This window comes from Callospermophilus lateralis, chromosome 4 (genome assembly GCF_048772815.1).
Source record: "Callospermophilus lateralis isolate mCalLat2 chromosome 4, mCalLat2.hap1, whole genome shotgun sequence".
Lineage (NCBI taxonomy): Eukaryota > Metazoa > Chordata > Mammalia > Rodentia > Sciuridae > Callospermophilus > Callospermophilus lateralis.
In genome coordinates, this window is record NC_135308.1 from 68,167,136 (window position 1) to 68,183,526 (window position 16,391).

A 16,391-nucleotide genomic window follows, 5' to 3' on the forward strand; every position below is an offset into this window, starting at 1 on the left:
TGCACAATTGTGAAAAAAAAATATTTCTGTTGTTTAATGCTACCCCATTTGCCGTAATTTGTGAAAGCAGCTCTAGGAAGCCAAGACAGGGAGATGTGGGTAAGTTTTTTTATATTTTTCAATTTTTTAGGATTATCTGTAGTGAGCACATAAAACTTGGATGATTAGGAAAAACATTCTTAAAAAGAAAAGCCTGCTCTGTAAGCATCTTAAACACCCGGCTGGATTTACCTTTAAGAACTGAAACCTTCTACACCCACATGGTTTACAGTCTCCAGCTCCACAGCTTTATTATCCCATCATCTTTATCACCACACCCTCACTGTTCCAGGAAACTCCTGCCCGGGGAGACAAAAGCTGCAAATAATTTTATTGTGTATTTCAGGAACTTTGCAAAACACATTTAAATAAACATTAGATTGTTCAGCTTTTGAATAGATAGCATTAAACGATGATGAGGACGGTCTGTTCTCCAAGACTCTTCAAGACTCTGGCCTGTCTGTGTGTCCATCCACCCCACATTACTCTGTCATGATTCTTCCCAATCTTAATCAGGCTCTTGCAGGAAAGGGCCTGAAAGCTAAGACATGGTCCACCTTTGTGTGCATTTCTGAGATGCTCCTAAGACTCTTTCAAAGAGAGCTCTCTTACCTGGGGTAGCAAGAAACCTAGCTCTGGCTGGTCATGGAGGTATATGCCTATAATTCCAGTGCCTTAGGAGGCTGAGGCAGGAGGATCCTGAGTTCAAAGCCAGCCTCAGCAACTTAGTGAGGCCTAAGTAATTCAGTGAGACCCAGACTCTAAAATATATATGTATGTATGTGTGTGTGTGTATATATATATATATATATATATATAGAGAGAGAGAGAGAGAGAGAGAGAGAGAGAGACTGGGGTTGTGGCTCAGTGGTTAAGCACTCTTGGGTTCAATCCTCAGTACCAAAAAAAAAAAAAAAAAAACCAAAAACCAAAACAAAACCAAACTTAACTCTTCCTAATCAGTAAGTTGCTTGTTGCTTTGATGGTATTTTCAGACATATGCATTCAATATCTTCAAAACATTGTACTTGTTGAATGTAACCCTAAGAGTCTAGAAATAATCCCCAATTTGTAGCTGGGGAAACAGACTCATCCAACTTAAGTGGCCTAGGCCACACCATTGCTAGATAGCACAGCCTAGGCCTGGCTGAGCAAAGCCTGCTCTCTTTAGTGTCACCTGCCTTTCCAGAATTAGTGAGCTGGAATACAAAATACAAACATTCAGGCTATTTGGGGGCAACTGATGGGATTCTGCTCTCAAGTTACCAGATAATGGCGCCTAGTGGATAGCCTTTACTCTGTTCTGGAAAGTCTCAAGCAGGCAGGTTTCTTGGGGGAGTCACTAAGAGAGGCAGTCCTGGATCCCCAAGGCATCCGTATGTTTGCCCAGGGCCTGAAGAACCATATGAACCACGGCAGGCGAATGGGCTTTGGTGGAAGCCAGCCTTATTTCAGGCAGTTGCGTTTCCCATAGGGCATTGTACCAGTGACAGGGAGGAGAGCCCCTGACCCTCTGCAGGGGAGGGGCCGGCACACATAGTGCTTTGTTACGCTTTTCTCTAGTCAGATGCATGTGGCCGACCCCATGCCAGCCTGCAGAGGGGTTCTTTCCTTCCCCTTCATGGAAAACATACATGCTTGCTTTAAAGTCAGCAGAACTTGCACCTCGGGGGCCTTTCATTTGGAAGAAAGCGATGACTCACAAAAAACCAAGGTGGCTTGACTCATTCGGTGCTCGGAAAGGGGATGCGCGTTCAGAGTTCACTTACCCAGAAGAAGAAGTTGAACAAGAAGAGCAAATACTTCAGGTAGACGATGAGCCAGTCCTCCTGCTCCGTCTTGTAATGGGCCATGGTTGCTGGACCTGCAAAGGACACACACATGCTGGGCCCCGGGAGGACATACGGACCTGCCTCATCCTTCCAGAGCCAGAGCTGCCTGACAAGGTCCCCTTCAAGGTCCCCTTCAAGGTCCCCTGCGTGACCAGGAGGGTTTGAGGCTGTGAGTGTGCAGCATGGAGCAAAAATTAGGGAGACACAAAGGCCATTGGACACCTAATGGAGGTCAATCTGGGTGGAATTTTTTAGACCTCTGGATCTTGGTTCCCCCTGCCCCCCATGACCACAGGTCTAACCTAAAGGCCTTTACAAATTTCACATGGGCTTAGTGCTATTTGTACTTTCCTCCCATCTCATCACAATCACAGGGCACCTGTTTTCCTGTCCCCTACCCCATGCAGGTGCTCACTCTGTTGGCATGGCCACACTGCCTTGGAAAGCTGAACTAGGCACCATTTGAAGATCTCTGTGTGCATCTGCATCGCAGAAGCCCCATCAGAGCACCCATGCTGGAGTTGGCCTTTGGGATCTCCCAGTCTGCCCCGCCTGTTCCCAGCACCTTGACCTTCCAGATGAGGAGGCAGGTGCAGATGGGCCTAGTGGTTTGGCAGCAAGAAATACAAGAGACTCTGAAGTCAGCCTCCTGGATTCATGCTCTGATCTGGTACACGATGTGTTGGGCAAGTCCACGACCTCCCATCCCTCAGAATCTTTATGTGTAAATGCAGTTAATGATGATATCCACATTATAGAGTGGTTTGGAACGTTAGATGGGATCATCCATGTGAAGGGTTTAGTATAGTCCTTGGCACAAAGCAAATGCTCAATAAATGTCAGCTATTATTATTCCATGTCACCGAGTTTTGGCAAGAAATCAAGACTCCTGTCCTAAAATAGCCAGTCTTTAGCACCAAGCTTTCTCTCTTGTTCTGACACATTGATGGACACCTGGGAGCTGTGACATCATTGGTGGTGACAAAAGTAGAGAAGGCCCAGTATGCCTGCTACTCCTGTTTGCTTCTCAGCTAGACTGGACCTCAGCAAGCCTGAAGCCTCCACGGTTCCTCCTTCTCCTCTGGCCCACGTTCACGGAGTGGGTGCTCCTTCAGAAATGGTCTCCTTCCAGGGAACCTCTTTTTGTTTCAGAACCACAAGCAATGAGCCCATTTCCATGTCACCCTCCATCACTCCCGGTCCCAGCCAGGCCCTGCTCTTGTCCCTCCCTCATCTCCTGGGCTGGGGCTGGGCCCAGGCCAGGCTTCTTCCTCCTGAGCACGGCTCTGTCTCTTACTTCAAAGCTCTGAGGCTCCTGGAGACAGAGAGAGGGGGAGAGGGAGATAAAAAAGGTGGCTGTCTTCTCTGGGATTTCTATTTGCAGATCTTGAAGAAGGTAATTCAAGACTTTTAGCCTTTGTGTCAAAAAGAAGACAAAACCCATTTTTCTCCAATTAGTCTGAGAGGCAGTGGAAGAAATACTGAAAGAGACAGAGGAGAAAAAGGAAGCTTGTGAACATGGCGATGGATGGGGCGGCCAGGACCCGAGTAGGAGCTACACCTTGGTGCTCTGCATCCGCCCTGATGTGAGACTGTGTCTGAGGACCTGCTGAACCCCACGGGCCCGTAGTGACCCCACAGAGCTTGTGGGGCCTGGCCTCTCCCAGCTGCTGACTGTTGTCTCCCTGCAGTGGGCTCTTCCCAGCCAGGTCCAGTGGACCCACCATGGACATTTCTCTAGACCCACAGAAAAGGAACGTGATAAACTCACTCCAAGTCAGGGGTCAGGACCCAGGAAAGGAAGGATGCATTTTTAAAAAGAACTTCAGATAGGCTGGGCAGGTGGTGCAGAGACTTGAGAGGCTGAGGCAGGAGGATCACGAGTTCAAAGCCAGCCTCAGCAATGGCAATCGCTAAGCAACTCAGTGAGACCCTGTCTGTAAATAAAATACAAAATAGGGCTGGGGATGTGGCTCAGTGGTCCAGTGCCCTAAGTTCAATCCCCAGTACTGAACTCCAGGAAAGTGTTTGGCCAGGCAGTCCTGAGTTGAGCTGCACATTTCATAAAGAGTCCCCTGTGGAGGAAGAAAAGGGACGGCCCCCTGGGCACAGGAGGACTGTTAGGAAGTTGGCACTCAAGTCCAAGAAAGAGGTGGAGTTCTGAAGGGTGAGCAGGGGACAGATTCCTGCTGCACAGAAGGAGGTCCCCTGGGCGGGTAGTCTGGGCAAGGAAGAAGCAGGGTGGGGCTCCCAAGAGCCCTGACTCACGTGAAAGGAGCAAAAAGAGGAGGGAGGAGTGAGGAGGAAGCTTATGTGCAGTGGGTGAGAGGAGACCTGGGAGTGTGGGGTCCCAGAAGCTAGGGGAGAGGGGGCGTCCACAGCGGCAGATCTGCCAAGAGGTGCCAGCCAAGTGAGGACTAGCAAAGCGACCCTTCACCAGGGCAAGGCTGGTGGGAGCCTGTGGTGGGTTAGGGATGCCTGTGGGAGGGTGGAGTAAGTGGAGACCTGGAGTAGACATTATCCAATGAGAACACCAGGGAAGCATCCCGAAGGCCGAGGCCCAAGGAACACTTTTGTGCTATAAAAAAGGAAGGTTCAGGAAGGCTTACTCCCTGGGAAAGGAGCGAAGGTCCACAGCCCCTGCATTGGTCTGCCTTCAGTGAAAGGGGCCGGCTGGAGGGGGCGAGTGGGCAACCACTCCCACTGTCCTAAGGGGATCCCTGGTTTTCCTGTGGCTGGAGGATAATTCATGGAGAGCAGAGTAATGGCTGTCACAGCTCCTGGAGGGGAGAAAGCAAACACAGCCCCCCAATGTCTTATCTCCCCTGCCAGTGAATGAAAAGCAGGGCTTTGGGTAATCCACCTGAGCCATTTTCTCTGAACTCTGAGGAGTGCCTTCTGATTTCTGGGAAGCAGATTGCCTTCCTAAGTGGAGTTTATTTCTGTTCGTAGGAATTGGAGTTGGACTTCCTGAGCCAATGGGAGGAAGTGTCCCTAGTGGGGTCACTTCCCTAGTGGGGGCAGTGGGGTCAGGCGAATCAGAGACGCCCACCTGGGATGGTGATTGACACCTGCTGGTCCAGGCCTGAGCACAGAGAGGAGGTAACTGCTCCCCCAGGTCCCCCGCTGCTGCTGTCTCCTTGGGCCTCCTGGAGGCCATGCTGTGTCCTCTGGGCTTTGATCACACTGCCCTGACTCTGAATTGCCTGCCTGCCTGCCTACCTGCCTTCCTTCCTTCCTTCCATGAAATACTTTCTCAGGTATATTCTTTTTAAAAATACTTGTTCTTGACTGGGGTTGTGGCTCAGTGGTAGAGCGCTTGCCTCACATATGCGAGACCCTGGGTTTGATCCTCAGCACCACATAGAAATAAATGAGTGAAGTATTGTGTCCAACTAAAAATAAATAAATATTTTTAAAAATACTTGTTCTTTTTAGATATACATGACAATAGAGTGTATTTTTTTTAAATTTGTTTTTGTTTTTTTTTAGTTATACGTGGCAGTAGAATGAATTTGGAAGCATCATACATACATGGAGAACACTTCCCATTCTTATGGTTGTACATGATGTGGATTCGCTGGTCGTGTATTCATATATGAACATAGGAAAGTTATGTCCAATTCATTCTATTGTATTTCCTATTCCCACCCCCCCTCTCCTTTCCCTTCACTCCCCTTTGTCTAAACCTAAGCACTTTTATTCTTCCCACCACCCCCATTGTGTGTTAGCATCCACTTATCAGAGGGAAGATTCAGCCTTTGGTTTCTTGGGGCTGACTTATTTCACTTAGCATGGTAGTCTCCCGTTCCATCCATTTACCAGCAAATGCCATAACTTCATTCTTCTTTATATGAAATTCCTCTATTTTCTGCTTATCTAAATGCGCCAAGGCTCAGAGGGATCCCACCCTCTTGGAAGCTGGCAGTCCCCATCTTGCCTGACCCGCATGGTAAGGCCCAGTGGCCCTGGACTATGGCAGTTGATGGGGTCATTTCAGTACCTTAGTGACTGATCTACGTTCACAGGCTGATTCCTGCTTGGGAACTCTGCTCTGAGCCTGAGGACTGAGAGGGGCAGCGGAGCTGCACAGTGGAGTCAGGCCCTGCTTCTGGCTCTGCCCTCTAATTGCCATCTACGGATTTAGGCAAGTAGCACCTCCCATGTTTCTGCATCCGGAGGGAGGCCATGTTCTCCTGGGCATGCATTGCATTGGAATTATCTGGACAGTTTATTAAAACAGGTTGCCAGACCCTACACCTGGGGCTTCTGATTCATCAGGTTTAGGGTGAGAATTTGGAGAAAACGTAGAGAATTTGTTCCCAACCAGGTTGACCAGATTGGCCCAGGACAGAGGGATTTCTTTAAATATGGCACTTTGCTAAATCTGGGTCATTCCAGGCAAACCAGGGTGGTGGTCACCTACTCCCAGATATTTCCAGGGCCCCGCAATATAAGCGTCCTCTATTCTGCCACAGACATGAGACAGAGGTGGGGTGGGCACCAGGGCGTGTCCTCTCACACAAAATCCACATTTAAGACACAGTTCTCCTTGAGATGCCAGAGATTTCCCAGAACACAGCAGCCTCGGGCGCTTCCCCTCCAGGCCATGGTTCTGACAGTAGAACAAAGCTTGGATTCAGGGGCAGCTGTCAGACCCAGAGGCTGGTAATACCAAATTAAGGCTCCACTCCCTAGAATCTTTCAGAGAAGCAACCGCACATGCCTGGGTGGTGAAGTGATGCTCTTTGGTGACTTTCATCAGGGACAGATGTGTAACATCATGGACTGTGAGACTTGGGCTTTCATCTTTTCTACTATAAGCCCTGCCCCCACCCCAAGTGAATGAGTTTTAAAGGGCAGAGAAGACAACAGACCTGTACAAACTGCCCAGAGGTATCTGAAGTCCTAGTGCAAGGCAAGGTTCCAGCCAGGGCCAGCGCCCAGGAGCAGAAGGATCACACAGGGCTGTTGGATGGGGGCATAGCTGAGTCCTTTAATGTGATGGGCAGCGGGGATGGGCAGTGCCTAGAGCTGGCTCTGTAGACCGCACAGGCCCTGGGTCTGTGCACCCTTCACTGGTTCACCCTGGCACACTGGCCTTACTCTTCAAGGAGTCTGGGCAACTGTGGAAGGTGGGTGAAGGCACAGATATAACCTCCTGACGTTCTGGAGCAAGTTCTCAGAGATGCTGGCCAAGCCCAGTGGAGGCACAGAGGAAATGACATTCATCTACCAGGTTGGGCGAGGGTGGGAAAAGGAAGGGTTATTTAATCTGGTCCTTGAGGACAGGCAGGGTTTCTGTAGGGTCTGCAGGAGGGAAGGGTACTCAAGAGGGAGACAGTATGAGCAAAGTCCTAGAGGTGGCCAGGAGGGTGGGCCTGGGCCTGGGCTGAGAAATCAGCCTGGGTCCCTGTGCAAAGTGGTGGCCACACTTAGTTGTGACTCTCCCGCTTCCCCACCTACTTGACTCCAAAGATCTCACCAGTGTATGTGTGCTTCCATTAGCAAGAGCTCAGGTTGGGGGTGCCCTGACTCTATTCTATGAAAGGAGAGCACTCCATTCCTAGGGCGGGCTTCAGGGATCTTGGCAGTTCTAAAATGAAAACACACAATGACCTCCAGGTTCATCCATGTTATTGCAAACAATGGACTCACCTTTTTTATGGTTGACTTATTCATCACGTCTGCTCACCATATTTTCTTTATCCATTCATCTGTTGATGGACACTTAGGTTGCTCCCATTTTTCAGCTATTGTGAATAGTGCTACAAGGGACATGGGATTGCAGATGTCCCTTGGACGTTCTGCTTTCATCTCCTTTGGACATGTCCCTGAGAGTGGCCTGTGTTAAGTGACATAAGCCAGGCACAGGAGAATCAATACTGCATGAGCTTACTCTTCCGTAGAATCCACAATGGTTGGACTTCAGAAGTAGAGAGTACAGTGGTGGTTTCTGGGGCTGGGGGGATTAGGGAGACATGGGCCAAAGGACATAAAAATTCAGCTAGTGACGAAGACTGAGTTTAGGAAATCTATTGCTAAGAGAGTGGATGTAAAGTGATGTCACCACAGAAATGATAACTATGTGAGGTTATGCAAGTTGTATTTAGATTTAGACATTCCAATACACTTCAAAACACAGTGTGGTACGTGGCCGATCTACACAACTCTCTGTCAGTTAAACAAAGACCTTCTTGCGTGTGTTTGCTCTGGGAAAACCCAGATCCTGCCCCATCCCTACTCCTTCACTTAAGTGCCAGTTTCCAGTTCTGAGTTCTTGGCCAGAAAGAGGCCATGCAAGCATAATGGCCAAACACAGTGGGACAGGAAAAAACAACCTCAGTGGTTTAATTTAAACCTTCATTTCGGCTTCTAATGAAACTTGGTTACCGTCCCCACGTGGTGCATTTCCTTCTGCACTCAGACGATTGCTCTTGCCTTCCTCTGACTTTATTTTGTTTCCTGCAGTGTTGGGGATCCGACCCAGGGCCTTGCACATGCTAGGCGAGTGTTCTGTCACTGAGCCACCCTGCTCCCAGCTCCTTTCCTCTTATCTAATTTCCACTTGTGTGGCCCATTCCTGGTAGGTGGACAATGTGACTGTCTTTCTGAAGTGGTCAGAAAAGTGGGACTTCCTCAGACCCTCTGAGTGTGACAGCTGGGGAAGCCAAAGAGATCCTGGCTGAGCCTTTTTGTTTGAGAACAAAGGAAGCCAAGTCCTGGGTGGCAGGGGGAAGCCAGGTCATGCTACAGTCCCTGGTATCCTGTCTCCCAGGCCAGTCTTCTCTCCATGGCCACCAGCAAGATTGTGGTTGGTTGATATATAATAATAACACCATAAACTTTACTAGATGCTAAGTGCATGCTGAGCTCTAAGTGCTATATGTGCATTAATAGATTTATTACTTAATCCCATGGTGGGATTATTATCCCCTTTTACAGAAGAGAAAACTGAGGCACTGAACAATAAGTGGAGAGCCAGATACATGAGATCTGCAGGGCAGTGTGCAGAGGCCTGGCTTTGCCTAGCTGGTCTAGCTTGGTTTCTTGGAGAGTCTTTTGGCTTGGTGGTTTCTGGTGGAAGTTAAGAATGATAAGATTTATCCTGGGCAAAGACCCCAGTTGGGGGCTATGGAAGGCAGAAGGACCTGGGTCAGGAGTCCCACAATGACCAGCACTACAGAGATACCAATTCCCTGGGGAGCCTTCAGGAGGGAACTATGCCCTTCTCCTGGTCATCTGTCTCCTTGACTGTGAGGCCTGGAATCCAGCAGCTGTGAGTCTCTGGACACCTACTGGGTTTTTTTGTTTGTTTGTTTTATTTTTATATCAGCATTATTTGTAGCAGGCAGGTAGATGAATGCAGGCAGCTCTTTAGGGTCAAACCTAGGGTTTGACTGCTAACTAGAGAGTCATGTGGATGGAGCTGTAGGCAGACCTTGAAGTAGAATTCCAGCACTAAGAATTCGTAGTTTCTATGCCCTGAGAGACCTGTTTTCCAAAGTACATGACTATTTTTCACTTATTTACAAGTAACCAACATGCATTGTGTGTATTGTCAGGACTCTGCTCCCATCTTGAGGCAAGTCGTTGGCCTTTCCCTTGTCCCACATCTGTTTACACATAGGCAGAGCCCTGTAGCTTCTGCCTCTAGGCAGTGACCACCTTTTGCTATGTTTTTCCTGGTTCCCTTTTTTCAAATTACAGTTTGACCTATGAAATGAGGATTTCCCAGTGTATATGACAAGAATCAGTGAACAAGCAGACAAAATAACAGCACGGGTAGGCAGGTCAGAACATCTGGGTGTGGAGACCACCTGTCGCTGATATCACAGTGACCCTTGGCAAGTCAGGGCCCGGTTACCTGCTCTGTCAAATGGGGAGAATGCTGAGCTGACTGTTTCTCTCCCTTGCAGGGTGACTGTGAGAGTCCAAAGGAAGGAGAATTTGCAAGAATCCTTTGTATTGTTATGTTAAAGGAACAATTAAACCCAGCTCTCTAAGATCTTCCTGAATGAAGGACAATAAAAAGAGCCTGTGGCATTAATTTTCTGTCACTGTGACAAAATACCTGAGATAAATCAACTTCAAGGAGGAAAGGTGTATTTTGGCTCACGGGTTATAGAGGTTTCAGACCCTGATTGCTTGGCTCTGTCACTTTGGGCCTGTTAGGGGCAAAACAACACAGCGAGGAGAGTGTGCTGGAGGAGGTCTACTCACCTCATGGAGGTCAGGAAGAAGAGGGAGAGAGGAAGGGGTCAGGGTTCTAAGGGTTTCTTCAAGGGCACACCCCCCATGACCTAAGTTCCTTCCCCTGGGCCCTACCTCCTAAAGGCTCCACCACCTACCAACAGAGCCACCCTGGGGACCAAGCCTTCAACACGTGGGCCTTTAGGGGACATTCCAGATCAAACTAGAGCAGGCAGGTGATCCTAAATACTACGTCAGCCAAGGCCCTGCATCACACAGCTGGGGTTGCAGTCTCAGGGCCTCTTACTTCAGCCCACTCTGCCTGCTAGCAGACACTACCCAGACGTCCATTACAGGAGACCCTGTCTTCAGGTGGCCATGAAGAATCCACTTGTGAAAAATCAGGACCTTAATTTATGAGAGTAGTTGGTGCCGACAGGAAGATCACTTGGAAGGAAGGGGAGAAAAGGCAACGGAGACGGAGACGTGGGCATGGAGCGCCTCACCTCTGTCCTCAACATGGCGGCAGCCTGCTGCACACAGGGAGCGCCTCCTCCCAGGGGTGGAAGAAGTGCCCAAAGGCAGGGCTATTGCCTGGGTGCCTGTGTTTGGAGCTCCTGCGGGCAGCACCCATGAGGCCTCTGCCATCCCAGCAGCATAATGATGTCCTTAAGTCTAGATGGTGACACCTGCCTCGGTGCTTGGGTGACACCCTCCTGTGACTTAAGGAAGGCTGGATTTACACCCCAAGACGGGGTTCTGGTCCCACTTCTGTTTCCAGCTTGCTCTGTGACCTTGGGCCTCAGTTCTTCCCATCTATGAGAGTGGAGCTGGGTAAAAATGCTAACCCATTCCAAGTCTGACGGCCACGTGGTAATTTCTGACCATTTCTGTCACTGAAGGCTCCATTCTGTGCCTAGTAATAGCAAAGGCTAGTGTTTATCACCTATGATGTAGGCCTGGACATCGTCCCCATGTCACAGATGCAGAAAGGGAGACAGAAGTTATAGAGCTCATCCGTGGTCTCGCTGTTTGTAAGCAGCGGGTGGGAGTCCGGTGGACTGGCTTCAAGGTGAACCCTCAGCAGGGTGACCACCTGTTCTGGTGCTCCCACACAACGCCCCAGTTTAAACCTATCATTTTGACCTAATTATTAGTTGTGTTCCTTTCACCTAAAAATTGTCCCAGATGGATGTTAAAGCCTGGCCCTTCACCACTGTGGCATGCCATCTGTCTATAACAGTCAATACTCCTCAAGCTCGGGATCTGTCTAAGCCATTCCCCCAGCTCTGGAGGTTTCTCCAACCCACTCCCTGTTCTTACATCCCAAGATCACCAACTCCCATTAATGAAGCCCCAGGTGTGCCCCTGAGCTCCATCAATGGCTAAAATCTGAGCTCACTTCAGAGTCCTGAACATGCAACAGAGCATGCCTGAGCCATGCATGTCAACGGATTTGAAGGAAGGAAGGAAGGAACAAGTGTATTAAAGCATCACCTGGAAGCTCTTGCACTCTATTATAGAGTTACATAAATATTTCTCACTGTGCTCAAGCTCTCGGCCAGTTCCCCAGGAAATCTAAGCCAAAGATGAAAGGAGAGAAGCAAAGCTCACTCCACGGCTGTCGTGGCCTGTGCCTGTGCATTTCTGGGTAGCTGCGTTAGCACAGGCGACGGCCATTCTTCTCAGCAGGGCCTGTGGGAAGAGTCTTGCTCAAGCCGTTGCAGGGGGTTCCCCTGGTCTTTTTCTCTCTGAGCTTTCTCTGCTCTCCCTGCAGTGTCCTCTTTTCCCCTTGGTTTTCAATTTCAGCCTCAGATAAGAAACACAGACCTGTGTCCATCACACATCAAGGCAAAAAGTCCTTTTGAAAATAAGCCTGACAAGGCACAAATGAGAACAGGACGCCTCCATGGATGGGAAACACCTGTGAGGACAATCAGGCACTGCCCAGAGGGGCCAGAGTGCAGAAGGAAGCCCAGCAGCAGTGGCCGGCTTTGACGGATCAAGAGAATGGGTGTGCAGTCTGCCCCGCCTCCCAGCCACCCCACCCTCTTTTTGTTGCTGTTGCTCTAGCCCTTAAAACTGGATCTAGGGCACAGGCTGGGAAAGCCTGCAGCCCCGAGGCCTTCCACAGGCGGGGTTTTAGCACTGACCCACACGAGCTCCCTTCCCCTCTTCCTGCGGAGCTCGCAGAGGCAGCAGAGCTGAGAGATGGAGCATGCACATGAGAGAGAGAGAGAGAGAGAGAGAGAGAGAGAGAGAGAGAGAAAGAGAGAGAGAAGTATAGCTTGTTAAATACACAAACACCAGATCCCAGGAAGGCAGGTCACTTTGCCTCTGTTTCCAGGATGGGGATCATACATTCCTGAAATGAAGTGTTCCAGGGCCCTAAGGAACCACCTCTGGCCCCAGCAGCTCTCCCAGACTCCCTGGTCAGGAGCTTGGATCCCTAGCCCCTACAGCATCCGCCGTGGGGGAGGGTCCTTCCCTGGTCCTGGGGTCTCATTTCATTGTCTCAACAAGCCCGAGGAGGAGCCGTGGCTTCTGTTCTATATACAAGTAAGCTGAGGCTCCTCCGGCCCACATGGGGATCAGGCCCTGGGGCTGGGAGGTTCCAGTCCAGCTCTCTCAGGTTGTGGGTTTCTGGGTTGTAAGGGGTGGCTTTGAGAAGCAAAGAAAACTTGCTCCCACCCAGAACTGGTTTCTCTAAGTTTGATCTTCGAAGCACTGAGCTCCCTTCCGAGAAGCCACTCAGGGAAGGATGGAGGTTTCAGAGGTGGCTCATTCAGGGTGAGCGCAAGGCTGGGTCTGTAAGGTTCAGAGCAGCAACCTCAGGAAGGCCCAAGAGCCCGGGGTGTTGGGTTCAGGAGGGAAGGGGGACCTGGGGATGAGACAAAGACAGGTGGCTCTGTCCTCCAACTCCAGGGGGAGCTCCACATCATGGTCCATGTGAATGGTCACCCCTAGAACTGTGTGGGGTGCCATCTGCACAGCTGTGCACAGCTGCTCGGGTGCCAAACGGCTTATCTTTCTTCTGGCCTCATTTCCAGTAAATCAGCACTCCCCCTTGCTTCCCACCCTTCCCTACCCAGCCTGGGTACCCGCCTTCTGATGCAACCAGCTGGATGAAATCCTGACCTTTGCTGGAAGTTGCTAAGCCGGGATTAACCACTATATATAGTACAATATCTAATGGGCTGAGCAGGTAAGGCAGGTGTCTAAGGTCTGGGCTGCCCAAGCCCTGTGAGGGAAACAGACATTTGGGGGCTGGTACATGAGATTAAAAGAAAAAATGGATCCTTAAACAGAGAATCCATCTGTATCCTTAATTTCCATCTGTACATAGACATCCTCTGCTGTCTTGCAGGGGATGGGTGGTAGCAGCATTAAACTTACTTAATTAAGTTTGATCCATAAGGTAGGCAAGACTGCTGGTGATCTAACAAACATTGTCCCCTTGTTTTATAATGGAGTTGTAGCTGGGTACATAGGTACTCAACTTCCCCCTCCAAGCTAAAAGATCTGGCTATACAGTAATCCTTGACAATGAAGCATTAGTGGAAGCGTCCCTTCACACCTGGGTCTTAAAGCATTGCTCTGACACATCTCCACCATCTTTCCCCTTCCCAACAGCTGAAACACAGATGTGTCTGAAGCCCATCAACCATGCAGACAATGGTTCTCAAACTCAAGGTGCCTTAGAATCACCTTGAATGCTCTCAAAAGCACAGGGAGCTAGGTCCCACCTCTGGAGATTCTGATTCAGGAAGTCTGGGGTGGGGCCTGAACCCCTGCATTTCCAAGTGTCCAGATGCTGCTGCTGCTTCTGGTTTGGGGACCACATTTTGAGAATGCATGCTGCTCTTGGGATGGAGGAGAAATAAGACAGCAGAAACCTGGATCCTTCCATGCAGCATGGAGCAGAACCGTGCTCACCCTGGACTTCTACATGAGAGAAAAAGAAACTTCTTTATACTTTAAGCCACTGAACTGTTCAGTCTTGGACAAAGCAGCTCAGTCTTTTCTCTAACTGGATTGTATCTCTGGGAATTAGAGATAATGCCCCTTTCAAAAAAGAAGAAAAAATTCCTACTCCAGTTCCACTTCTAGAAGCAATGATTTGGTTCTTAATGACTTAGGACACAGAGCCAGGGTGCAGCGTCAGGTGTAAGATTCCAAGGCTCCATCTCATCATAATGCATGCTAGTTCTTAAACTTCCCACGTGTGCCTCCATCCCCTGTCCCTCTTAAGTCCTGGCCTGATCTTTTTCCTTCTCTTCACACCAAGGTCTGAAGCTTCAGCTTCCCGTCCAGTCCTTCTGTACCCATGGCTGTCTGACTTCCACCCCTTCACTCGTCCCTAATCACGCCTTGCCCAAGACAAAGGTGGCTTTCAACCTCCTTCAGCTTCACCTCTGTTGAACGTGAAACGTGGGTCACATTTGTTTTTCGGTACTAGGGACGGACCAAGGCCTCTTGCATGCTAGAGAAGGGCTCTACCACTGAGCTACACCCCCAGCCCCTGATCACCCCTTCTTCCTGAAGCTCCCTTTCAGCTTTACTTCACAGTGCCACTATCTCCTGATTCTTCTGGGTCTCCAATTGCCTTAATCTGAATGCCACGTTTGAACATGACCCCCAAATCAAAGTTCCTGTGTTAGAAGGTCAATCCCCACTGCAACAGTTGAGATCCCCAATCTCAACCGTGTGGAGAGGTGGAGGCTAACAGGAAGCAATTCGATCATGAGGGCTCTGTCCTCGCCAATGGATTAATGTCATTACCAGGAGAAGAGGTTTATTTTAAAAGCAAGTTTGGGCCCCTCTTGTTCCTTTGCTCTCTCTTGCCCTTCTGTCCACTGCCCTGAGATGACCTAGCCCAAAGGCCCTTGACAGATGCCAGCACCATGCTCTTGGACTTCTAACTTCCAGAACCATGAGCCAAAGAAATTTCTGCTCATTATAAATGACCCAGTTTGTGATATTCTGTCACAGCAGCATAAAATAGACGAAGACACCGAATCTCAGAACCGCCAAAGTCTATAGCTTGGTCTTCTCTGCCTGTCTCCTCAGTCGGACCCTCCTCTGGGCTCAGCCATTTAAGCCTGGCTCCCTGCAGGGTAAGGTGGGGAATGAGCCAAGAACCTGATGACCAGGGGCCAGGGAGCTCTAGGCTCCCTCATGTGGTTCCACGTCCTTAATCTTCAGCATGTCCCAACTGGGTTTCCCCTGCAACCCACCCATCCCATGGTCCTCAACTCAGCAAGTGACTCTCCATCCTTTGTCCAGTGCATATTCCTTTTTCTCAGTCACCAGCTCCCACCAGACCTGTAGTACTTTACCAAGACACGCCCTTCTGCAGCCTCCCGAATCAGCATCATCGAGTCTGCCCAATGCCTACTGCCTCCCTAAGGCCCCCTCCCCATGTTGCTGCAGTGGTCTGGACAGTTGTCCGTGTATCTGTTTTGCCCTCTGAGATGAACTAACTGATCACTCTATTAATCCATTGAACACCTGAGGTCTCATATGTGGCACACAATGTCCTAGGAGCTGGAGATTAAAAATAAAGATGGAGAAAAGAATGAATGAAACAGTTCCTAATCTTAAAGAGGTCAAGGCTGGGGAGACAGATCAACATCACTTTCACACAATTATGAAGTTCAAGGAGAAAAATAAAGATGCTTATAGGAGTGTTGAAGAGGGAACTATGGACAAGAGTTTGAGAGGATGAGCAGAAATTGGCACAATGGTTACGAGAAAGGTATAGATTTTTTTACTTTGTAAGCAATGGGAAACCACGAGACCTTCTGACCCAGAGCATCAGAATTAGACTCAGCAGTTATGAGGTTAAATTAAATAATGCTAATGGTTTAGCAGGTTATGGAACCAGAGTCTGGGACTGGGGATTGAGCATTCATTTAGATGAATTCTAAAAATACACCCAGGAGCCCAGTTATCTGATGTGAGAATCAGGCACTTGTTAATTGATTTCCTGTGGCTCTGTTCGACATGGCAGGGACCGTGTTCTCTAGGACATTCAAATCTAGCCCAGCTACTGTCAGTCCCCCAGTAACTGTTCCTGAGACTGCCTAACCACAGGAGTGGACCCAGGTAAGAGAGCAGAGGGCTGATGTGAGAAGTGAAACCCCAGGAAGAAGGACCACTGTCTCAGAACCAAGAGCTAACGGGGATTTAATCTTGACACACCAGTTCTCAATAGCGCCCTTCAAAAAGGTCAGCACATTGCAGATACACTTAGCACTCCTTCTAACACTAGGCTAATTATAATAAGGAATAGAGTCTATGCTTTTTCCCTACACTCAGAGAAGA

The 16,391-nt window shown here is 49.3% G+C and overlaps 1 protein-coding gene across 1 annotated transcript in view; it reads right to left on the minus strand.

The window, feature by feature from the left end:
• Window positions 1-16,391, minus strand: part of Tspan11 (tetraspanin 11) — a 73,432-nt gene that overhangs the window by 42,359 nt on the left and 14,682 nt on the right. Inside the window, exon 2 of the mRNA XM_076852551.1 lies at window positions 1,809-1,903. Within this exon, the coding sequence (XP_076708666.1) occupies window positions 1,809-1,892 (84 nt within the window). The 5' untranslated portion in view covers window positions 1,893-1,903. The remainder of the gene's footprint in view (window positions 1-1,808; window positions 1,904-16,391) is intronic.